This window comes from Perca fluviatilis, chromosome 14 (assembly GCF_010015445.1).
Source record: "Perca fluviatilis chromosome 14, GENO_Pfluv_1.0, whole genome shotgun sequence".
NCBI classification, from domain to species: Eukaryota; Metazoa; Chordata; class Actinopteri; order Perciformes; family Percidae; genus Perca; species Perca fluviatilis.
This window is the reverse complement of record NC_053125.1, coordinates 2,292,008-2,317,958: the sequence shown is the minus strand read 5'-3', so window position 1 is coordinate 2,317,958 and position 25,951 is coordinate 2,292,008. Positions and strand designations below refer to the sequence as shown.

Sequence of the window (25,951 nt, the reverse complement as noted above, 5' to 3'; positions counted from 1 at the left end):
ATCAGTTTCAGGCCTCTACTGACGCTTGATGCGATTTTAAATGGGGTAAGTGCAATAATAATACAGCAATTCACGTGGAACTATGGAAAGCTTGATCACTATGGAAAGCTTGATAACCATTGCCATCATCATGGGTTTCAAACCAAGCATAGTACCACTCCTAACACAGTGGCTGCTCCATCACCCATTGCCTAGCAACAGTGGAACAAAATATGATAAAGAACAGGCTCTCCATGGTGTTTTGTGTGTGTGTGTGTGTGTGTGTGTGCGTGTGTGTGTGTGTGTGTGTGTGTGTGTGTGTGTGTGTGTGTGTGTGTGTGTGTGTGTGTGTGTGTGATGGAGAAGACACATGAGTGTCCACAGGGGTGAGGAAGCAGAACAGACACAGGAAAAAAAAAAAAAAAAAAAAAAAAAAAAAAAAAAAAAAAAAAAAAAAAGAAGAGAGAGAGAAAAGAGAGAGAGAGTGGGTGTGGTGGGGGAGGGTGGTGGGGGTTGGGGGAGTCAATTCATCAGCGCCCCGCCTGCCCGGGCTAAATGAGCTGTTCCAGAATTTCCCCGAGGCCTTGATGACATCATCCATCGCTGCTTCACGCATTATTCATCTTTACATACAGGCACACACACACACACACACACACACACACACACACACACACACAAACCTTTTGCATGTCCCAGTTTCTGCTCTAACTTCACGTTAGAGCATTAGAGGGCTGTGTGCAAATAATAAAACTTCAATGGAGAACACTACACACACACACACACACACACACACACACACACACACACGATTATACGCAGCTACCATAGCTATCCCCGAATCCCCGAGCGTCACCTGTTGGTCAGTACGCCTGTTAAAGCCTCGGTTCGCTGGCCTCTATATATGGGACAATGAGACATTTATGCTCAACACATTGTTCGTAGCGGTATTCTACCAAACACCAGGGGGCGGACAAACAAAATAATCTATGAATAAACAAGTATTCACAGATTAGAGAAGAAGGAGAGAGTGGAAGGAAAGGAATGCAGGCTGCCTGGCAACAGTAGTAAACACGTCCATGTTAAACACTGACGTACCGCCAAAACTTATATTTATCTACTTAAGTATTAATGTGACTGCCGTTTATCTCCAAGTCGAACAAATGACTACCTCTAACACTGTAAGAACACTCTTTCCATGATACCGTTTTTTAGATTTGACAAAACCATCTCTCATGTGTTTCATGTTTCACTCCAGCAAAATGTTTCTTCTTTCCCAGTGTGTCTCTCTCTGACCGCATATTTAAGGCTGTTTGACTCTCTGTGGTCTGTATATGAAGAATCATACAGATGTTTGACTCTGTGGTCTGTACATGAAGAATCATACAGATGTTTGACTCCCTGTGGTCTGTACATGAAGAATCATACAGATGTTTGACTCTCTATGGTCTGTACATGAAGAATCATACAGATGTTTGACCTTGCTCATTGCGGTCTGTACATGAAGATGTTATACAGATTTCTCCTCTGTGGTCTGTACATGAAGAATCATACAGATGTTTGACTCTGTGGTCTGTACGCAGAATCATACAGATGTTTGACTCTCTGTGGTCTGTATGCGTGAAGAATCATACAGATGTTTGACTGCCTGTGGTCTGTACATGAAGAATCATACAGATGTTTGACTCCCTGTGGTCTGTAACGCGAAGAATCATACAGATGTTTGACTCCCTGTGGTCTGTACCGAAGAATCATACAGATGTTTGACTCCCTGTGGTCTGTACATGAAGAATCATACAGATGTTTGACTCGTTTCTGTGTTGTGTTGTGAAGAATCATACAGATGTTTGACTCTGTGGTCTGTACATGAAGAATCATACAGATGTTTGACTCTCTGTGGTCTGAATGCGTGAAGAATCATACAGATGTTTGACTCTCTGTGGTCTGTACGTGAAGAATCATACAGATGTTTGACTGCCTGTGGTCTGTACATGAAGAATCATACAGATGTTTGACTCCCTGTGGTCTGTACGTGAAGAATCATACAGATGTTTGACTCCCTGTGGTCTGTACATGAAGAATCATACAGATGTTTGACTCCCTGTGGTCTGTACATGAAGAATCATACAGATGTTTGACTCCCTGTGTTCTGTACGTGAAGAATCATACAGATGTTTGACTCTGTGGTCTGTACATGAAGAATCATACAGATGTTTGACTCTCTGTGGTCTGTACATGAAGAATCATACAGATGTTTGACTCTGTGGTCTGTACGTGAAGAATCATACAGATGTTTGACTCTCTGTGGTCTGTACATGAAGAATCATACAGATGTTTGACTCCCTGTGGTCTGTACGTGAAGAATCATACAGTTGTTTGACTCTCTGTGGTCTGTACATGAAGAATCATACAGATGTTTGACTCCCTGTGGTCTGTACGTGAATAATCATACAGATGTTTGACTCTCTGTGGTCTGTACATGAAGAATCATACAGATGTTTGACTCTCTGTGGTCTGTACATGAAGAATCATACAGATGTTTGACTCTCTGTGGTCTGTACATGAAGAATCATACAGATGTTTGACTCCCTGTGGTCTGTACATGAAGAATCATCCAGATGTTTGACTCCCTGTGGTCTGTACATGAAGAATCATACAGATGTTTGACTCTGTGGTCTGTACATGAAGAATCATACAGATGTTTGACTCTGTGGTCTGTACATGAAGAATCATACAGATGTTTGACTCTCTGTGGTCTGTACATGAAGAATCATACAGATGTTTGACTCTCTGTGGTATGTACATGAAGAATCATACAGATGTTTGACTCTGTGGTCTGTACATGAAGAATTATACAGATGTTTGACTCTCTGTGGTATGTACATGAAGAATCATACAGATGTTTGACTCCCTGTGGTCTGTACATGAAGAATCATACAGATGTTTGACTCCCTGTGGGCTGTACATGAAGAATCATACAGATGTTGTGAAACAAGATAGAGTGGCATTCCTCTCCGTAACAAACCATATTTGGTTGAGTATACAGACATCAGCAGCAATATTTGGCACATTTCTGGTCCAATTATAATAAGTACTCTGCAGGCTTATGATATCTCATGAGCACCGCTTTAAGTCAAGTGTTGCACACTGATGCAAAAACCTGCTTAGCTTTCCTTAAAGCTTTTGTCTGGCTAATGAGTTCTCTCAGATTTTAATCCAGTGTTGATGGAGAAGGAGCCCTGGTTATGGGGGGATTAGGGGTTAAAAATCCAAGCAGTACAGAGTGGTTTCCCTCTGAGACAGAGGGAAGAAACCACAGCAAGATGTCATCCGACTCCCAACTGACAGGTTTAATTAGAAGGCCAGGACATGGCACATGGAGAGGAACAAAACAATACAAAGCTGAGTGAAAATACTTAAACCCTGGACAACTGAACAGCTGAAAGTGACAGTGAAAAGGTCTGAGGAACATAAGTGTCTTCTGTCATATATGGAGCATACACAGATATGCACAAAACCACAATTTCCAGCAACCATGCAATTTGGTTTCACACCAAATTATGCTGAATTGGCATTGCCATTTTTTCTTGGTTTACACCAATGTAAAACGTATACCTGATTCATAGCCATGTAGTATGTAAATGTTTTACATCACTTTTGCACCACTTTGGACCTATTTTTCACACAAAAATGTGCACTGAATTTGCACTCTTTTACACCTAGTTTTACAAAAAAGCTGCAGCAACCTCACACATCTCTTACACCAAATTCACACCAAATTCACACCAAATTCACACCAAATTCACACCAAATTCACACCAAATTTACACCAATTTCACATAGATTTCACATTTGCTTTGCGGCAACTTTACATTTTATTAAAAGGTGTTTCGCATTGGGTTTTACACCAAATTTAGCCCAATTTTTACCCTAGATTCATACCAAAGTCCAAACCAAAGCATAATTTACACCTAATTCAAACAATGTAGAATTGAATTGATGGACGGGGTTGTTACAGTATGCAGCAGGCTGCAGTTTACTCTGCAGAGAGTAACAAGTTATTGATTCTGCCTATTTAGGGATCTTTTTTGAAGATGCTAGAGCTTGAAATTGATAGCCAGGCCATTACGTTATACGTTAAAAATGGTTCAAAACAGTTTACTTGGAGTGCAGCTTCATGACAACAACATAACAGAGCACACAGAGCTCAGAACAGATCCAAAAAGAGAGTTGTTGAAAGTGGGAATGGGACTTGCCAGTCAAAGCTTACCTGGCCTGTTGCTCCTACCACCATGCCTGTGCTCATGGGTGACCCAGAAAAAGGCCACAACACCCTGGGGTGAAATATATCCAATGTGTGTATGCCTCGCGCGTCTACACCAAGATGGAAGCGTGCATATTGTGCATAATGTGTGTGTATGTGTGTGTGCGATGGGGCAACGGGGGAAGAGGCACAAGTGCAGGACAGTCTTTCCGACTGTGAGGGGATTAGTGTGTAATGTGCTGGAGGTATTAACCCACTGCGTCCAACACACACACACACACACACACACACACACAGGCATGGATGTGTGCACAATGACGGGTGTGTGCATTCTTAGAGGAGATTACGTGGACAAAAATAGAAGACTCTTTTCTACTGAACTAGAATCAGAATGGTGCAATAAAGAGACAAAGGAGGGCGGACAAGCCAGACACACACACACACACACACACACACACACACACACACACACACACACACACACACACACACACACACACACACACACACACACACACACACACACACACACACACACACACACAAACTACAGGTGTATGGAGGTGTCAAACTAGTCATTGTGTTTCATTCTTTCATTCTTCATACAGCTCCATCCATTTTCACGTTTTACTATTCATTTTTAAATATGTCTCTTGTCATCTAATGGAAGAGTGCCTCACATTTTGTATCTATAAATATTACGAAGTACAAGCTACAAAAAAATGTAAACAACCATTACTGTATAGATATGGTCAAGGATTTTTATCACACAGTAAAATAGTCGCTGGAGCTCTTCCAGTCTGCATCAAGTTCCAGGTCCCAGTAAGAGCTGCGTGTAGAAACTAATTTATTTTCCATATCTCAGGACAGATTAGTGTTGAGCCAACCTGTTAATCAAAACCCACCTGTCCTGCCCCAGAGGATTTAAAGGCTTTATAAGGCTTGTGACATCATCTGCTTATGGCTGAATGGCTATGGTTACACCGATGCAGCTACTAGGGCCAAAATATTTACTTTCTGTTAGAGATATCATTTAATAAGATGGATATTATGCAGCTTGATTGATTACATATTTAATGGTGAGCTGTGACACAGGCTATTTTTGTCTGTTTGACAGTTTTCATGAATGCATTTCCAGTGTTAAGAAACTCCTGCATGCCAAACTGGGAAAACACTTTTAGTGCTGACTTACTCAGACAAACACTGTAAACGGACTTGAAGACACTCGCTTTATACAGTTATGTCATACAATCATTACATACTAGCAGAAAATACACACTATATTGATATGCTGGTGCAACAGATCACATCAGATCATCAGTAAACTGCCTGTTTTACACTCTTTGACCGACAGGTGATATTAACACATGGAGGCTCAAGAAATGAGCCCTTTTGCCAACCAATTTACTGGAAAGCTTCAACGTATCATGTTGTCTACCCCTCGAACGTATTACAGCCCCAACAACCCATATATACCTAGAAAAAAGATTGAATGGGAAGAAAATGATCGATCAGGTATGTGTTGGATTAGTAATTGATTAATCTATTGCTCATATTCATGTCTATAGCATTGCGGATCTCAGCAGTTTGATACATAAAAAAAATGACACGATACATTTCAGTGTGCAGAATATGCTGCATTATCTACATGTAAATGACTGAACTGGTCTGCTGATCAAAAGATGAATACCTCCTCTAGATAGTAAATCCCTGTTTACACTGTAATAAGTTGACATCACATTATGAGATATTAAACACATCGTATATGAAATATTAAAAGATCAATAACAGGCGAACACTATGGATCTTTTTTGTCTTCTGTAAATCAAGGGACTGCTCCTATCCTGTCATTATAAAACAATTGGAACTAATAATGCTACTATGCCATTCCCCTGGTGTGTGTGCTGCGCAGCACTGGTGCAGTAAGGAGTCTCTGTCAGCAGGTGGCACCACAGCTGAAGCAGCATCACTTTAAATATTCACAGGCATCAGGTACTCCTCATAGTAATGTGCATGGAGACTTTTTGGGGTGTCAAATCACAGAATAAATGTCCAAAACATCGCACTGTATATAAAACAAATGGGTTTTTATTGCTAATGATAGAAAGTAAGACATCTCTATGAGCCATAATATCTAATCTCCACAGAAGGAGGCTGACATTTGACCGCCCCATCCCCCTACAGCCTGTATTCATGTTCAGAAACCCACACAAATAGTATGCACACACTCACACACACACACACACACACACACACACACACACACACACACACACACACACACACACACACACACACACACACACACACACACACACATGTAGCTGCATGCATAACTAACACATGAAACAGACAACACTTAAAGCATACAGAGGTGATGCTCAGGTACATGTATGTGCACACATACACACTGTACCCTCCGTGGGGTGTTGAATAATGGATGAAGGCTAAGGGTCGAGGTGGGGAAGGGGCTAAGGGGCTAAGGGGGTAGGATGGTGATTATTCACCACAGCCTGAGGACACTAGAGGTGGGGGTTGGGGCTCCTGGAGGGGATGCAGAGGAACACGGGCTCATTACACATCATGAGGACACATTTCCATATGCTGTTTTGAGGGTTTGGATTAGCATCACTTGTAAAACACACCATTTCTTTTCTTTTGGACATGCTGTGTAGAGCTGAAGCAGCACTGCGAGGGTTAAAACTACTCACTTGTGTCAATCAGAGATACTGCTGGCAGTTGAAGGATACATGAGGGAGGAAGGGCTGGTCTGTGTGTGTGTGTGTGTGTGTGATGCGTTTGATAGGAGGAGGGGTCGAAGGTGACTCGATAGTGAATCAGTCAGGAGAATAAGAACCAAGGAAAGACGACCAATGAGATCATCCAATTCCCACTGGCTATTACCTGCCAGCCATTTGTGAATTATTACAAGCGTGCAGAACAAGGCCGTGGTTAAAAAGTTAACGCTGTAACGCTGCAATGCCTAACGTTTTTTGTTTAGAAAGAAGCTGCCAAGATGGAGGTAGACATTCTCTGTTTTTTTGTTGGATTGTTAAAGACAAATAATTACTTTTTACTTTTTTAATAAATTATATCAATATGTGTGTCATCAAAATTGAGTAAAAAAAAAGTTTTTAAAGAACAGACAAATGAAGAAAAAGAAACTAGTTTAGATTTTTTACTCAACAGTGTTGAATAATTAGCTGAGGCATTGTTGTAAATAATAGTTAGTTAAGGAGATGAATATACGTTTTTGTTTTTCATTTCAAGGGCTCTATTCTAGGGTACTCACCTGATTGACAAGTTTAAATTTAGAAGGCGAGCTTTCACATGTATGTACATAAGCAGGGTGCGAACTACCGGGAAGCTAGGGGGAGCTTGGCTCCCCTTAATAAGACGTGGGCTCCCCTGAAAACATGATTTGTGAAATTTTGGGGGGGAGTCTCCAAAAATATGTCATTTCAACGTGCAATTTCAGTTTTGTGTAATGTGATTATTACGTGTAAAATTGCAAAAATATTCATTCATGCATGTTGGTGATTTAAACCTATATATTCATCATCAATTCATAGGGTAAATCCTGTATAGTGCATACACTTGTAGCTGTTATGTATATTTATAAGTCATTGTAATTTGCAAGCACTGGGAGATTCGTAACTGGATGGAGCAGTTACATCACAGCCACACTTTATGAACTTGTTATGGTACACTGATAATAGAAACATAAAATAACTGAGGACATAATAGATTTTGGTTTACTCAATTTAAATTATTCTTTGCATTACGATCATTTGTGTGCTGCAATCACCAAATTTCCCCTCTCGGGATCAATAAAGGCTCATCTTATCTTATTTATCTTAATTTATGTGATTCCAAAACATCTTATTCTGTGCTCAAATTATCCCATCTCACACTGTCGTTTAAAAGGAAACTTTTTGAATGTGGCGTTCACCTCAGTAAATAAAGCTGTAACCCTCTAGTCTAATGTACACTAATGAAAATTGAAGAGGCTAGCTTGGAATTTAAATCAGGCAGTTAATGTGGAAAATAAGCTGAACCTCCGTGACCGTGTCAGTCTAACTAATTAGACTGTCTGTAACCTCCGGCTGTGGAGAAGACTCCACACCAGAGCTCTTATCCTCTGACCCCTCTATTGTATTTGATTCAATTCTCATCTGATTCCTTCTTTTGAAAACCCACATTGACCAAAACATCAACAAAGATCTCCAAGATACAGATGACAGCATTGCCTTTCTTTCCTCTGTGTCACTTGTGAGAAGCAAAGGGTGGAAGAAAGCGAAGTGCAAGTGGAAGGTCTTGCGTAACAAGGCGATCTTTCAGTGCTGATGAATAGACTGGCCTTTTTGCATTTGGCTGTTGCTGCTCAGTGAGCTATCATGTCTCCAGTGCTGCTCTCATGTGTATGACGGGCCTTGTCATTTGAAATGGGCTTTAATTCTATGAATTTCACCTTGTGACATGCACAAACTCTGGAATGTGAACCAAACGGCCTACGACATTACTCAAAACATGTATACACACTACTGCTGACAATATCATGGGGTAGCACGATTGTCAAGTATACCCTACTGATCAACTTAATGAACCAGGGTTTAAGCTGCATGTTAAGAGCCAGATAGCCATTTATGTTTTACTCTTGCCTTGATAAGACCTAAGTGGGCATTCCACTGACTTTTTTATATTGTATCAATGGCACTGGAATAATTGTTTTAATTCACGGCACGACTTTCATCTGAGCAAAAATCTATATTAAATCAATTAGGTAAGGTGGACCTTTATTCTTAAATTCTTATCTAGTTGACTTTACATATGAGGACGTGTTTGAAGGAAAATACAGCTGATTACAAACATTTTCATAGCTCTGGCCATTGGTTCTAAGAGTTTTGATAACATTGTACTTAGCAAAGTATTTGCAGAGATGTCTCTTTGCTTAAAGTACGTCGAAAATGGAAAGAAACAAAACCTGTCAGATGATCATTCAGCTTGTAGACAGACCCAGAAGTCAGTGAAATTTGTTTGGAAGCGAGAGCAAACGTTAAAACTATTAAATATCCAGTGTAAACATTCATCCCAGTTGACAGAGAGACTTCCGGGATAAATCTTGTGTACAATACTTGGCAAAACCATGGTTTCCCTGTGCAATAAGGATAATTGGTGACATATGCTCTCATTTTTATTTTTTTTTTCAAAATAATCTTTTACAACCTGTATGAATTTCTAATGGTTCATCTTTCTTGCCCTGTTGGACCTTTTTTTAGTGACGCTTTAGCCACCCTCATACTTCAGTTTGCTCACAGATCATCCTTTGTAACACTGAGTCTCTATCCACTGTACATGCTGGGACATAACAGTTAACAAAATAATAATCACAAGACAGGCATTCTGGTGTTCTCCAGGGCTCTAATTGAGGACCACTTTCCTTTCAGTGAGTGGAAAAGCATGTACTGCTGTAAAGCCCTCAGGGATGTTAGCGTCACACTGTCTGTATAGTTAACAACATGTTCAGAGCCAGGGCAGACCCTGGTGACTGGAAAGAATGGCTTCTTTAAGGGTGTTCAGTCACTTTACTTGTGCTTCTTAAGGACAGCATTTGCAATGCCTTGCATAATATATTGTGTTAGAATTAAGTCTTAATTTGCACCACGTGGCTGAGAAAAAGTTATCTTAATCCATGTAACTGATATCATGTATCTGTCCTGCCAAGAATTTGATATTTTCGGATCACAGGAATAGCAATTCTGAAGATTTTTAATCAATCCTCACATTTTTATGTTTCATCAAATGGTCAAACTGACGTACATAGGTCAAGATTGGAAAAGATTGGTAAACCGTTTCACATGACAGCACCAACAACAGCATTTCCCTTTTACTTCGTCCACGATCTGGGCCCCTATTGGTCAACATCACTGAATTTGTAGACGTGCTGGGTTAGAAAAGGCTTCTGCTATGACACAACACCCCACAAAATGCTGGGTACCAGGTGGGGCAATTCTCGGATGGATCCATTAACCAATCAGAGTGTGGCTTGACAGTCTGGCAGTAAGCACTAATGAAAAGCTTTATTCATGGAAACAAAATCATCCAAATGGTTTTAAATTTGGTAAGCATACTCAATATAAAATCCAATTTTCAGTCGTGACAATGGGAAGCCTCTTCTCAACACCAGCATGATGATTGAGTAAATCTGGCACAGAAAACACGCCGAGACGCCACCGACACCCACTGATGGCTGACCGATAGCGTCTGTTGAAAAGTTACTGATAAATCCCCTGTCAGACTTCTTCTTTATCATGTTACACAGCAAGAGGTGTCACTCAAGCATTGTTAATCCAAGGGAGGAATTAAGGTTTTATTCTAAAGCAAGAGATTTAGCAGGATGTCCTGTTTCACTCTGTGTGTGACTGTTCATCTGTATGTGAAGGGTGAGAATAATATTGAGGTGCATCTGTATAGGCGCCTGTGTGTGTGTGTAGCGTGTGGTGAGACTGTGCCAATTGGATTAGCAGAAACAAAAGCTGATGTTGGTGGTGAGGCACAGTGAATGAGCCCAGCTGAGCTAACTGGATTAGCCCAACCACTGTGTAAGGCTTAATGGCTTCATGCCTCCAAACGCACAGATGGACTATGAGGGGAGGAGGCAGGGGAAAAGTGCAGAGAGGGATGTTGAAAAAACAGTGAAATGAAGACGAGGCATGGGATGTGACATTAAGGTTGATGGATTAATCAAAATATTAAGTGGAAAGAAAGACTAGGCCAAAGAAAGACAGTACACATGTTGCCGTCACAACTGCAACCACTTCTGGATAAATCTTTCCCAAATACATCAAAATGGGTTTCAACATGTTGTCATTGCCTCCTTGGGCCTGTCAATGTAATTTTCTTTGCCGTATTCATCAGGTTTATAGAATTTTAGCATGTTTAACAGCAGGTACAAGGCATAGGTTTATATTAAGGAAACTTCAACTGCCTGTAATAAGCATCAACATAAATAAATGTAAGGGCAAAAAGACAAGAAACAAAACAAACACAATTACAGTCTATTTATGCTTTATAACAAAATGTATTCATGAGTAACATAATGTACTGTATAGTTGGCAACTACAAACAGTCATCCATGTTCAACCCTGAAATCACTTGGATCTCAGACTAATATGCAATAGCAAAAACATTTTTATGGTAAATGGTCTGCATTTATATAGCGCCTTTCTACCTTTCCAGACAAAGTGCTTTACAATTTGCCTTTCATTCACCCATTCAAACACTAATGGTGGCAAAGCAGCCATGCAAGGCGCTGGCCTGCCATCGGGAGCAACTTGGAGCAGTGTCTTGCAAGAGGACACTTCGACATGCGGACAAGAGGAGCCGGGGATCGAACCTCAAACCTTGGGGTTAAACGACGACCCGCTCTACCTCCTGAGACCCAAATATCTAGACTACAATGATAAATAATTATGTTGAACATATCTGCAATTTAATCACTCCCAATGCAACTGTCCATACTGACATAGCCTGCTATATCTGCAATATCGGGATATGTTTCAATCGCATTTTATCGCATCCACTTCTCAAACCTGAATCCTTTTGAATCCCTTGTTGAATTTGATATAGGTTGACCTTACAACATTAAAAGTAACTGAAGGTTCAATTAATTGCAACTCATTTACAATATTTAGCTTAATACTGACACCAGCTAAAAAAAATGAGAAGTTGCTACCTGCAGTATATGTTTCCCATTGCTCTTTGGTAATACAATGAGTAAAGAGAGATACAAGCTTTAATAAGAGATTTGTTAGCGTTGGAGCAAAATAAGGTATTTTGCAGATTGGGAAACCGGAAGGAAGATTTAGAGAGGGACTCAAATACTAACCTCTGTTGTTTATTTTTGCACTTGAGCTCTCAGCTCCAGGCCAAACAAGTCGACAACCTAGCAACATAGACTTTGGTGGGTAAAGAGACATACAGGCACACAAGTACACACCTGCAAACACATAGCTAAATACAACTAAAGCAGAAGGTCCTGACTCCGTTTAAAACACTGCAAATACCGGTAGAAAATGAAATGATACACAACTAGGACCACGGTACTATGAAAACTAGGGATGCCCACTGTAGGGAGACTCATATACCGAGAGAGAAGCTGACAGCCCAGGAGAGGCTCTGTCTGGTTAGCACAAGTTTTTAGCTGTGACTGTCCTTCCTTTGCCGTTCCTGAAGATGCTGCATTTTAGCTTCCTTCATGCACAACTTGTATTCTTTCGGTTTCATACCAAATGTTTTAACAGCGGCGATGTTGTGTATTGTTTAGGGTCCTTGCCACCACAAGACAAATCGGCATTGCAAATTGAACATGTAGCTGGACTTGAATAGCCTTCTTTTGACTGAAAGTACTGGCAAACAACACTTTTTCTGCTCACGAGTTCCATTTTCACTTTCTCACAGCCTACTGCGTTGAACGGTCCACCTATGTAAACACCTTCCCATAATCAACGGCGGCGTCATTACGTTGACCAGCGTAGCGCACGTAGTGCAAGCGTAGAGTTCGTTTTGGTGGAAAAAAATTCTAAGGTTCGGCAGAAACCGAACCCCGTCAAAAAGTCAAAGTCGAATCCTGGATTCGGTGCATCACTAATGAAAACAGAATGAGCCTTTAAAGGCCTCCAAACATATCCACGCAGTCCTCCAGTCCAATAAAAAAACAGATTCTCACACCACAGGAAATCTCCCCAAATCCCCGCAGCCTCCACAGAAAGGTCAATCTTCAATCAGGAAGTCAGTGGGAGGCGAGCCGCAGCAGAGGTCAGAGTCACCAAATGAAAGTCTGAAACACTTGCACCCATAAGCACGGTCAGAGGCTGATTTGGCGTGAGTGGTTACATCATACAGCACAGAGGTCTGCTGGGTAACAACTATCTTTTATTCTCTGTTCCTGAGTGTCTCTATTCATGAATTGTATTACTTGAGGCCAAGAGCCTGAGCCTAAACATCTCCATACACTGGACTTAAAGGACCATAACCATATTTTTTTTTAAGACTTATAGAACTTCATAACTGTGAATAATTGTTGCGAATAACGTTGGCAGCATTGGCATTATTGGAGAGTTTTACTTGACATTTAATAGTAGAAACAGACAGGAAACATGAATATAGCAAGGAGGAGGACATGCAACAAATTTCACAAGCAAGAATCGTAGCAGGAGCATAACAATTACATGGTATGCACCTTAAAACACCAGACAAGTGAAATACCTATACATTCAATTAATTTAAACATACTTCAGAACAACACTTAATGATTTTGTGACAGAGATGCACTGAATTATCTTGCTTTCTCGATCAGATGACTTTTGAAAGGCTCTGCTGAATTGTTTTGGTCATAAGAATACACAATGTATAATATCGTAAGAAAATGTATGCACACCATCACGTATGGTATCCTACAAAATTAGGAGACCGCTGCGGTGGATATTACAGTTAAATTTAGTCCACAAAATATGAGCGTTTTGCCGCCATACAAGTTAAGATTACGCACCAAAACGACGAGTTAAGTTTAGGAAAAAGATCGTGGTTTATATTAAAACACTCCTGGGCGCCTGGGTACCTTGTAAAGCGTGCACCCATATATGGAGGTGTACTCCTCGACGCAGCGGCCGGGGGTTTCGACTCCGACCTGCCGCACTTTGCTGCATGTCTTTCAAAATTTTTTTTAAATAAAAACACTCCTAAGGAACACGCACTCCTGAAAGGCTTTAGTTTTCCCTGGGAAACGAACTCCGCTCTCTGGCTTGAAAGTCCTGTATGTTAACGCCCACCCATCCACCCCGACCACCTTCCTACGCGGCCAGCTGCGTTCTTATACAGCAGCCAACAATGTAGTGAATACAGAAAAAAAAATGGAATGCTTACGAATTACAGTGCTCAACTTTTCATAGCTTTTTTTAACGAATGGTTCATGAGAACAGGCTGGAATTCAAAAGAATGGTGGGACAGGGAGGAGTACAATAGAATAAAAACCAGAAACAAATTCTGACAAATAGCAACATTTGAAAATGAAAATCTATTTACTAGCTGTCAGTCGGCGTAGCATCAAGGTCAATATAAGTTTAGGAGTTTGAAGAAAATGCTAATGTAATAAGCACCAAATGCCTTGATTTAAAACAATGTTGCCTTTGATCACTCCCCAGATTTTCCTTTTGTCTAATGTATGTGCAGAGAAAATACATGTAATTACTACACATATAAATATACATAACTATATCAGACAGGCAATCCGTCATCCAAGGGAGGCTCTCATCACCACGCCGCTTTCTGGGGGAAAACAATCCCATAGACGGCAACAAGGTAAACAGAGGAAGATGAACATGTCTCCAAACCTTTACTTTAAACAACCTGTTTTAAATGAATAACGCTATGCCGAAGGGTTGCAGTGAAGTTGTTTGGACAAACAATACATCCAAAAACCCTGGTCTCCAATTTGTTCCCCTGCCATGTCCTAAAACAGATCCTGATAGATTGGCTTTGGCTCCAGGCTATAGACCAGACCGGTATAGCCAAGGCTCCCTTGCACTGTCACATCAGGAGAGAAACAGGAAAATGCCAAAAAGCTGTTGCGTAGCTGGTTAATCAAGACTTTTACACTGAGATTTGAGGCTCATAAGATACGTGAATATTCTCAGTCAGTGTGGTAAATCGCAAAACAATGCTGCTGACAGTTACTACTGATGGATAACTAATGTTAGCTTAAGTGGGAGGCTGCTACATATAACATTACAGTAACAGATAATGTTAGCAACATCAGACTGTCCTCTTCAACTAAATCTAGCCTTTAGATTAAACAGTTGGCTTTTAATAACTGGTTGATTAATTACAAACAACACTCAGCCTAACAATAGTGATTCAATCAAATATTTATTTCCAGATAGGCAATATCCTCGGTGATCATCCTTAAATTATTAAGAGAATAGCATTGACTATCAGAGCTTCTGTTTTCAATTCAATTCAATTTAATGTTTAGTGTCAAATCACATCAGGAGTTATCTTAGGACAATTTAGAGATAGAGTAGGTCTAGACCACATTCTATAATTTACAAAGACCCAACAATTTCCCACAAGCAAGCATTTGGCGAGGAAAAATTTCCTTTTAGGGAGAAACCTCTGACAGACCCAGGCTCTTGGTGGGCGGCCATCTGCCACTGCTGGTTGGGACACAGAGACACTGATACAGATACACAGAAATACAGAGACACAGATATGGAAAATCCTTGACATTCTGCTAAGTACCGGTATGTGCCGGTCTGATGATTTTGTGTCTATACCTTAAAACCTTCCTAGGGATTTAAGATAAATCTTTTAGTGAAGTATTAATGACCGTGTAACAGCGGCAACATCCTTTAGAAATTAGCTGCAGCAACTCAAACCTCACATCATCCCAAACCTTGCTTAAGTCATTTGAGAAATATGAGATTTTAGCCTTTCCCCCACTATAAACACAGGACAGATGGTGGGTTAGCAGCAAGCCATATGTATATACTGAGGCATTTTGGAAAATTATTCTGATTGGCTGCATTCAGTCTGACAGGCCTTATTAATGTCAAACCCACTTGGTTATAAAGTTCTGAAAGTTTTCTGCAGTTTGCTTCCTTTCCTGCTGTATGTCTGTATTCACAGAGCAGGAGGTGGAATGACAGAAAGGTTCTCTCCACAGTGGAGGATTATGTGTCAGATAGAATATATGACACTGTAGAAAACTGCAGCAGTGACAGTCACTATTATCAAGATCATCTATGTGTCAAAGTAAACTGAGGCAGTTTTTTGTTTCTATAACACTGCTAGCTTTATCACACTTCTGAGAGCAGACATTTCAGACTAGATGACCTCTCTCAGTCTGTACTGCTATTTTTGAAAAAGAGCATCTGGTCTGACACTTCTCTGTGGCAAAAATAGTAGGTAGTTCTGTCTAGCTGCAGCCAAACTACACACTACAAACTACCTTTAAAAACATAAAAAAACACAGATATACACACACTGACAAGCCATAGACACTCAAGAACTGATCAACGGACAGCACTTGGCCAGATTCTAATCTACAGTCATCACCCAATTGTGATCACACATGTATAAACAAAACATTTCAGATTTGTCCAGGGGCCCAGGATCCGCAGAAGCTGTGTCCTCATGATGTTGCATCAATTGGTTAATAGGGTAAAAATACTAGTCTTGGTTAAATATTAAAAGAGTCGATGTGACCCTTTTGCTTCAAGTCAGCATTGACTTTTTCTATTTTAAAACCAGAGTCTTTCCCTAACCTTAACAAAGTGCTTTGAGTTACCTAAATGTAACCAGAAAAAGCGTAATCATGCTTTTCAAGTTTGGAGCAGATACTGAAAACAAATGTCTGTTTCTTCTATGTTGATAAAAAATATGAAACGCCCGATCCATGGATTGGTAAGAGGAATCAATGGGGTAAAGCCTGACCTACTAGGCTTTGCTATAATTCTTATCCATTAACAACACCTTTAGCAGCTCTGATGAGTCGAGGAAAAACTCTGATGTGACAAGGAAAAACTCCCTTTTAGGAAGAAACCTTGGTGGTGAGAAAAACTTCCTTTAAGGAAGAAACCTCGGACAGACCCAGGCTCTTGGTAGGCGGTGTCTGACGGTGCCGGTTGGGGGTGTGATGAACAGTGGCAATAATAGTCACAATAAAGATAATGGAACAGTGACTAGAAATAGTAGTTGTAGTAGGTCATGGCATAGCAGGGCACCGCAGGGCATTACAGGACATAGCAGGGCACAGCAGGGCACAGCAGGGCATAGCAGGGTGTAGCAGGACGTAGCAGGCCACTGCAGAGCATAGCAGGGTGTAACAGGGCATAGCAGGGCACGCAGCAGGACCACAGCGACAGCTGCAACCATGATTTAGGTGCCACCCTAATCCAAGAAAACATGCTGGGCAAAAAAAGACATAAGAACTCAGGGGAATAAGCTTCCCAGAGCTAGGTAAGTAACACACATTTCTGTGACATGGATGCACACAGATGGAAAGAGAGAGGAGAGAGAAGCTCAGTGTGTCAAAGGAAGTCCCCAAGCAGTCTAAAACAATAACAGCATAATTAAGAGAGACAGGTTAAGGAGAGGAGCCTGGTTGGGCTAGAACTCAGAAACACAGATCCGGCTGTACTGGCCTTCCTCCTTCTACTTTGATTATATCACTGATTATATGGTAGATGAATCTGACGACTATGAAGAGAAGCAGAGAAGAGAAGGGGTGCCACATCTGCAGACACACACCCTCCGGTGTCTGCCCCCCGAACCCAGACTGGAAGCTGGTTCTACAGGAGATATAAGGATATATCCTGATCAAAAATAACTCCTAGATTTCTGACAGTAGTGCTGGAGACCAGGGCAATACCATCCAGAGTAGATATATCTTTAGATAATGAGGTTCGGAGGTGTTTAGGGCCCAGCACAATCACTTCAGTTTTGTCTGAGTTAAACATCAGAAAATTGCAGGTCATCCATGATTTTATATCTCTGATGCATGCTTGGAGTTTATTTAACTGACTGGTTTCGTCTGGCTTAACTGATAGGTATAATTGGGTGTCATCGGCATAACAATGAAAGTTAATTGAGTGTTTCCTAATAATATTGCCTAGAGGAAGCATATATATGGTGAATAGAATTGGTCCAAGCACTGAGCCTTGTGGAATGCCATGGCTTACTTTAGCGTGCCTGGAGGATTCTTCGTTAACATTAACAAATTGAGATTGATCAGATAAATAGGACTTAAGCCAGCTTAGTGCGATTCCTTTAATGCCAACTAAGTGTTCCAGTCTCTGTAACAGGATCGTATGGTCAATAGTGTCGAATGCAGCACTAGGTAAGTAAGTAAGTAAGTAAGTAAACTTTATTTATATAGCACCTTTCACAGACAAACAGGGTCACAAAGTGCTTTACAGAAGGAACAAATAAAAGAAACAACAACAAATAAAATACAATACAAAGCCATATTGCTAACTAAATGCTTGTCTAAAAAGATGTGTCTTTAAGTGTTTCCTAAAAGTTTCAACAGAGTCCAAGGCTCTCACGGCTAAAGGGAGAGAGTTCCAGAGCCTTGGAGCCACAACAGAAAATGCATGATCACCTCTTGTTTTAAAACGTGTTCTGGGAACAGTTAAAAGGTCTTGACTTGAAGACCTCAGAGAGCGACCAGAAGTGTGTGCGTGCAATAGATCCTGGATGTAAGAGGGAGCTTGGCCGTGTAAGGCTCTATAGGTAATCGTTAAAATTTTAAAATGCACTCTAAAACCAACTGGTAGCCAGTGAAGAGCCTTAAGCACAGGAGTAATGTGCGATCTCCTGTTGGTATTAGACAAAAGTCTTGCTGCTGCATTCTGTACAACTTGCAATTTGTCCATGGATGATTTGTTTAAACAAGTGTACAGAACATTACAATAATCCAATCGAGAGGAAATAAAAGCATGAACAAGCATCTCCATCTCTTTCTTAGAAACCAAAGATCTAATCTTAGCAATTTTCCTGAGATGGAAAAAACAGGAACGAACCACAGATTTCACATGGCTGTTAAAACACATGGATTTATCAAAAGTGACACCCAGATTTCACACAACATTACAGTCAGAGAGTGATAGAGCCCCAATGGCCTGTCTAATCTTAGAGGTGATGTTGTCAGGAGCAAAAATCATCACCTCAGTTTTGTCTAAGATCTAAGTGTCTAGTGAAGACAAGTACGGAGAGAAGTCCTTTGGCTGAAGCAGTTAGAAGGTCGTTAGTAATTTTCAGCAGTGCCGTCTCTGTGCTAAGATGCTTTCTAAATCCTGACTGAAAGTCCTCAAATAAACTATTGCTATGTAGTAAGTCACATAACTGATTAGCGACTACTTTCTCAAGGATCTTGGAGAGAAAGGGGAGATTAGATATATGTCTATAGTTGGCTAAGACCTCATGATCGAGGGTGGGTTTTTTCAGAAGAGGTTTTATCACAGCTACTTTAAATGACTGCGGTACATAACCCGTTAATACAGACAATGATCATATCTAGTAATGAAGTTTAGCCTCATTGGGATGGGGTCTAAGAGACAGGTAGATGGCTTAGCTGAAGAGACCTTTAACATTAATTGTTGAAGGTCTATAGGATAAAAGCAGTCTAAGTATATATCAGGTCTTGTCGTTCTTTCTAGCGGTCCTGCGTTTAAAGGTGAACTGCCAGAAGCTGAGGGCAAGAGGTGATGAATTTTATCTCTAATTGTTATAATTTTATCATTAAAGAAGCTCATAAAGTTGTCACTACTCAGAGCTATAGGAATAGATGGCTCACTAGAACTGTGACTAGAGCCTGGCTACAGTGCTGAAAAGAAACCTTCTTATTTTCTTCTATTAGAGATGAGTAATAGTCTGATCTGGACTTCCTATATGTTTTCAGACTGTCTTGCCAATCTAAACAAAATTCTTCCAGTTTGGTGGAACGCCATTTACTTTCAATTTTTCGCGAGGCTTGTTTTAATTTGTGAGTTTGCGAGTTATACCAAGGTGCTAGTTTCCTTTGCTTCATCATCTTCTTTTTGTATGGTGCTAAAACAGTATCATAAGTATTTGTAACTTGTGAAACACAATGCACAAATAAATGCAGAGGGATCGTATCTGTAAGGGCAATGCACAAATAAATGCAGAGGGATCCGTATCTATAAAGGTGTATCTGTGTCCGTGACACTTATTTGTAACTCGTATTTCATCATTTGTAAAGAACTTAGTATTTTTCAATGTAAATATACGTGTAAATCTCCTTCTATGTGTGTGGGTACTTTTGAGACTGTTTTTCCGCGCCATTTGTGGCCAGAAGATATTCGTAACTCAGGTGACAATCCCAGCACTCTCCACTAGATGGCGGTAATGTAACTCTTATGGATTCCAACCGCTGTTAAAATAAATGAAAGCTGTGAAGAAGCCTAGCTACACTGTTCGCAAAATCTACTTGATGTTGTTTATATATGTCAATGGATGTTCCTCCAGGTAAGTTGACATTATTAGAACTTTGTCATCAGATAAATTACATTATGTTTTCAGCATCATTGTTACAGTGCATTTACAATTCGCTTTGTGTTGTTAAGGCGGCAGTGACAGTTCGCTACTTTTTAGAGTGTGCTAACATTCACGTTCTTGTACAGCTTAATCAGCGATGTTAACTTAGCTAGCTAGCTAGTTAAAGTCAGGCTTGTAACATGGGCTTGCTTGGTCTTTGTATGGCAGTCTGAAATATTATTAAGCGCTAAGTTATGTTAGTGTTGCTATTATTTAGTACAGTTGATCATATTGTGTTTTATGTTTCACGTTTACTCCCGTTTATTCATTGCTGTTAACAGGGTGGCCAAGTGTGCAAGCTAGCTGACGTGACAGTTAATAAGTATGATACAGTTAGTCGGTGAGCGGTACCTTTTCTTCAGAGTGTGCGTAAATGAGAATAGTAGGCTATCTGCTGCATCGTGATATTGTATTTCTTCGTTAAACCAGCTGTTATTTCTGCTATTTGATGTGGATGTACCATATATATATATATATATATATATATATATATATATATATATATATATATATATATATATATATATATATATATATTGTCAATGGTTGCTACCGCTACGCAACCATTGTGCTAATTATATATATCCGTTACGCCTCGCGCTCACCCGACACGAAATTACGTCGGGTTAAACATGTAGCATGTGTTTACGCAAATGTTTATACTTTTACTACTTGTTAGGATTGTTCAATACTTTTGTGGTTGAGTACAATAAGAAGTAAGTGGTGTTACATATTGTTTTCTGTACCACTATCAAGGCTTATCTAGCGAGGCTTTGCTAGATTTTCAAAATAAAAGCATCCAGCCGTTTTGTTGTCGGAGGCTTTAAAGCGTATCATTCATAACATGAAGTGTTGTCTATGTTAGCAGTAACATAACAGATGGGCAAAAATGTCTGAGAATCCCATATAATAAGCAGTTGAATTGGAGTTTGAGATATATAGCCATATTCCGACTATTGTTTATATTATGTTTGGTAAGGTTATTACTGCTTAAGGTGGAATGAGTTTATACAAACAGTATGTTTCCTTTATTCATTTGTATTATGTTTCTCTCTTTATAGGAACCACACACACTCAAACTCAAATAAGAAAAAGGAAGAAATAAACAGAATAAGAACCATCCAATCAGCTCTTCATTTCAAACTCTGGAATATTTGCCTTAACTGGTGTTCTGGCTGACATACCTGAGTGAACCTGGTGATAAACCCAGAACTAGCACCTTCACTACACTGCTCCTTTATTCAAGACCAAATGTATGTGCAGTTGTACATCGTGATAAAAAATGATAGCCTAGTTCAATCTAACACTGAATCTGCTGTGTTTTACTGATCTGACTGACCACTGATGAGGTGTACTTGGACCCACCAGACTCTCCTCAAAGTATGAGAAACCATCAGGAGGAAGTTATTGCTCCACAGGTGTCATACTTCTCAACTGCTCAATAACTAAAGTATCAACTGCTACTGTAAGGACTGTACTGTCCATAGACATTGATCAGGCTGTGTGAAAGGGACTCTTGTTTCACAAAGTAACTAATCAAATTTCACTTGAAGTTTTTATCCGTCCATTATATTTATGCTGTGAAATGTTTTTCAAACTGCAGATTAGATTTAATACCCTTTCCAAAATACTTTAGTTTTATTAATATTGTCATCTGTCAAAACAATAAAGTATATAACTGTTAAATGTTTTGTGTTGCTTACAGTCACTATTACCTGTCTTAAAGGATTACATTTTTATAGTCAGGATGTTAAAAGGACTTAGTGTTTGACCCTTCTACATGCATTAAATCAGACATCACCTGTTTAAACGTCTTTGTGAAAAAAACATGTTATATAACACTTAAGGAGCCTTACTACTGAACTTAAAAAGACCAAACCCTGCATAGAAATAAAGCACTTTATTCATAGTCAATGAAATGTAAATATAAAGTGTGTATACATAATGCACAGAGTAGCAGATAACAGTCCAGATCATGTCCTCACCCAGACTAAAGGGTTTATTTTCTACTGAGGATGTGTCAGCTGGTAATGTAGGCTCTCAGGTCACAGAAGTCATCCTGTGGATACTGAATCTGTCCTGATGCTGCTGTGTTGTCTTCAGACCATCATCACTTGGCAGAAGTATGGCACCTGTCCCACAATACCTTCATACTGTGAGGAGAGTCTTGTGGGTCCAGGTAAACCTCATCAAACAGGTGTCCAGGACAGCATCTGATCAGTCAGATCTGTAAAACATGGCAGATTTAGTGATTAAACTATCATTTTTTGTGTACAACTGCACATACATTTTGTCTTACAGGAGAAGCATGTATTTAACCCAGTGTGTTGCAATTACTGTACTAATAACATGGTTACAATATGTTGAGCAAATGTTAAATTAAAATTCTTTATAGTTTAACTTACAACATCATCGATTGATTCCTTAGATCATCTAGTTTCATATGATAGGCCTACCAAATATATTCACTAGCTTTAAAACTGGACCCACTAACAGTTTAAGCAGCGCTTAATATTTCAGACTTCAAATTCCTGACTTTAACGAGCTAGCTAAGTTAGCATCGCTATTTGCTGTTAGCAAACTCTAAAAAGTAGCAAACTTCCACCATAACAACACAAAGGAAATTGTAAATGCACTGCAACAATGATGCTGAAAACATAAATGTAATTTATCTGACGACAAAGTCCTAATAATATCAACTTACCTGGAGGAACATCAAGTAGATTCTATTATGTCTATGGTGCCAACCGTCTCTCTGAAACATTTAACAAGGCTTCTTCATGTGGTTTAACAGCAGTTGGCATCCATAAGTGTTGCATTACTGCCATCTATTGAAGAGTGCTGGGATCGTCACTTAACACCGCCATCTAGTGGAGAGTGCTGGGATTGTCACCTGAGTTACGAATATCTTCCGGCCACAAACGGCGTGGAAAAACAGTCTCAAAAGTACCCACACACATAGAAGGAGATTTACACGTATATTTACATTGAAAAATACTAAGTTCTTTACAAATGATGAAATACGAGTTACAAATAAGTGTCACGGACACAGATACACCTTTATAGATACGAATAGCTCTGCATTTTTTTGTGCATTGCCCTTACAGATACGGATCCCTCTGCATTTATATGTACAAATACTTATGATACTGTTTTAGCACCATATTTTTGAGAGGACAAAATTATCAATTTGGGAGGGACTAAAGTTAACATAAGAGTCCTCTGTTATATTAAGGAACGGCATTGAATTAAATGCTTTTGGAATATCTTCCTTAAATTTAGCTATACCACTGTCAGATAGGCATCTAGCGTAGAAGCTTTTATTTAATTTCGTATAGTCTGGTAGTAAGAATTCAAAAGTTATTAGAGAATGGTCTGATAATAAAGGATTCTGCGGAAATACTATTAAATCTTCAATTTCGATGCCATATGCCAGCACAAGGTCAAGGGTGTGGTTAAAACAGTGAGTGGCCTTATGCACACTCTGACTGAAACCAAATGAATTGTGAGTTGAAAGCAATAGTAGTGAGTTAGAAGCAATACTAAGGCGATCGTTGTCAACTACGCATGATAAAAACTCAGAGAATTCAGATAAAAATTCAAAATATGGACTTGGAGCTTTGTAAACAACAACAACAAATATAATTGGCTGTAGTGTTTTCCATGTTGGATCTAGAAGGTTAAGAACAAGGCATTCAAACGAGTTATAATTTAGTTTAGGTTTAGGATTAATTAACAGGCTTGAATCAAAGATGGCTGCAACTCCCCCTCCTCAGCCAGAGCCTCGAACATATTCTTCATGGCACAGCCATGTTTCAGTAAGACAGAATAGATCAATTTGATTATCTGATATCAAATTGTTTACTAGCACTGCTTTAGAAGACAGAGATCTAATATTTAATAGTCCACATCTAATTTTCCTATTCTGTTCTGTCATTGCAGTGGTAGTTTTAATTCCAATTAGCCTTTCGCCAAGCCCCGCCCCCCTTAGTTACTGTTGTTACGTCCGACAAACAAATGGTCAAACACGACCAGCGCGACAGATTGCCATGACGGGAAGAGGTATACCCGTGTGTGTCAGTGACCTTTTTTGGAGCAATACCTCCGCGATATCCTCCAGATCGAGGCAAAAGGGGTTACAGTACGCAGTGGAGGGATGTATTCAAATGTTCGACTTTATTGTAAACTGACGAAAAATAAAGTTGGGGAGCTCAAAGACCCAACACAACAGCAGCTAATATAGCTAGCGTTAGCTAACATGTTAACTAATGTTGGCTAAAGCTAAAGGGCTCGTTAAACTTAGCTTAGAGAGGAGGTTAACATTCTGGCAATGATATCCATGGTAATCATAACTTTGGTCCAATTTGTGTTCTTGCCTCTAGTTAGTAGATCTAGACAACACGGTAACTAGTTAGCTGTTAGCCTTAGCTTTGAGCAGACGTATTTATGCTTCGTAATGTTCGACACATTTAACTGGGACTGGGGCCGTCCACATTGTTTTATCCATTGTAGGCACCGCTCACGTTGGCCCTCATTTATGAAACGTTTTCTCTTGAACGTGAACGATTTATTTCTGCCATTGACCGAGTTATTTCGGCTTGTTTTTCCAGCCCCTCTGCTGTCAGAAAACAGGGTCGGGGTGGTGGTCCGCGCATGGGGGCAGGAGCACGCCTCTCCCTCAGCTGTTGCCTCGTTCTGACTCAAGAAAAACATGAGTAAAATAAAAGACACTACATAAACTCTGCTACTGTGTGTTTATTTAAATATAAGTACACCTATGTAGGCCTAAGAGATTGCAATATAAGTCTGTATATTACTATTAGGACTATAGAATACATGTGTCAAGGATGTAGGCTATAAATTAAATAAACTTCAGCTGGAGTCCGATTTACTACGGCAACACTGTTGACCGCATCAGTGATCTCTTTCCATTCCGCATTCTTTATACAGTCTTTAATAACAGTTGTCAGGCTGCCAAATAGTACACACGTTAGTACAAATGAACCTGAGATATCAGGGTTTCAATCTCCACCTCTGAAAAGTGCCGCTTCTCAGCCGGATTACGTCTCGCCATGTACGTAAATTGTAGGGCGCGAGGCCTCAAAACGCGAATATATTGGGGGGGTGATATTTAAACACAACTCCTCCAGACAATCTGTCGGGGTATCCATGGATGTATTAAGAGGGGGTATCTAGTGTCCGATTTACACACGACGCGCCGTGGGCGCACCGCTTCACCATCTTGCTTGGAGTCAATGTTTGTCGGACCTGCTCACATAGTAACGGTTGCTATGATGTGTGATTGGACAATGGACGTTTTGGGGGAGGGGCCGGCGAGAGGTCAATTAGGTTGTTAAGTATAGAGGTGTGGGCGAATGCTCCAAAGGAAGCACAGAGAAGCGTGTAACATTGCACCTCTGATTATTGATATCAACCTTGGGTTGTCATGATTTATGGAGGACACAACCCTGTATTCCCTACATGTCAAACCCTAACCAAAAACCTGTTCCCTCATTTCATTGAGTGTAGACAAGTTAAACCCTGTAAATCTGAATAAGATCTACTGGATTTCTACAGTATGAAGTGTACATT

General features: G+C 40.0%; 1 protein-coding gene and 1 long non-coding RNA gene across 3 annotated transcripts in view; both read right to left on the bottom strand.

Annotated features, from left to right (window-relative positions):
- ank2b (ankyrin 2b, neuronal) overlaps nucleotides 1-25,951 on the bottom strand; it is a 171,309-nt gene that overhangs the window by 132,284 nt on the left and 13,074 nt on the right. Inside the window, exon 1 of one of the 2 annotated variants that reach the window (XM_039821745.1) lies at nucleotides 4,250-4,473. The exons of the other annotated variant lie outside the window; for it this stretch is intronic. Coding sequence (XP_039677679.1) covers nucleotides 4,250-4,285 — 36 coding nt within the window. The 5' untranslated portion in view covers nucleotides 4,286-4,473. Of the gene's footprint in view, nucleotides 1-4,249; nucleotides 4,474-25,951 lie in introns of those variants that run through there. 2 annotated transcript variants of the gene reach the window in all.
- On the bottom strand, nucleotides 22,245-23,218 carry LOC120572447. The gene is made up of 2 exons (XR_005641450.1): nucleotides 23,064-23,218; nucleotides 22,245-22,586 (listed from the first exon to the last, which is right to left on the bottom strand). It is a non-coding gene; the product is annotated as an uncharacterized LOC120572447 (long non-coding RNA).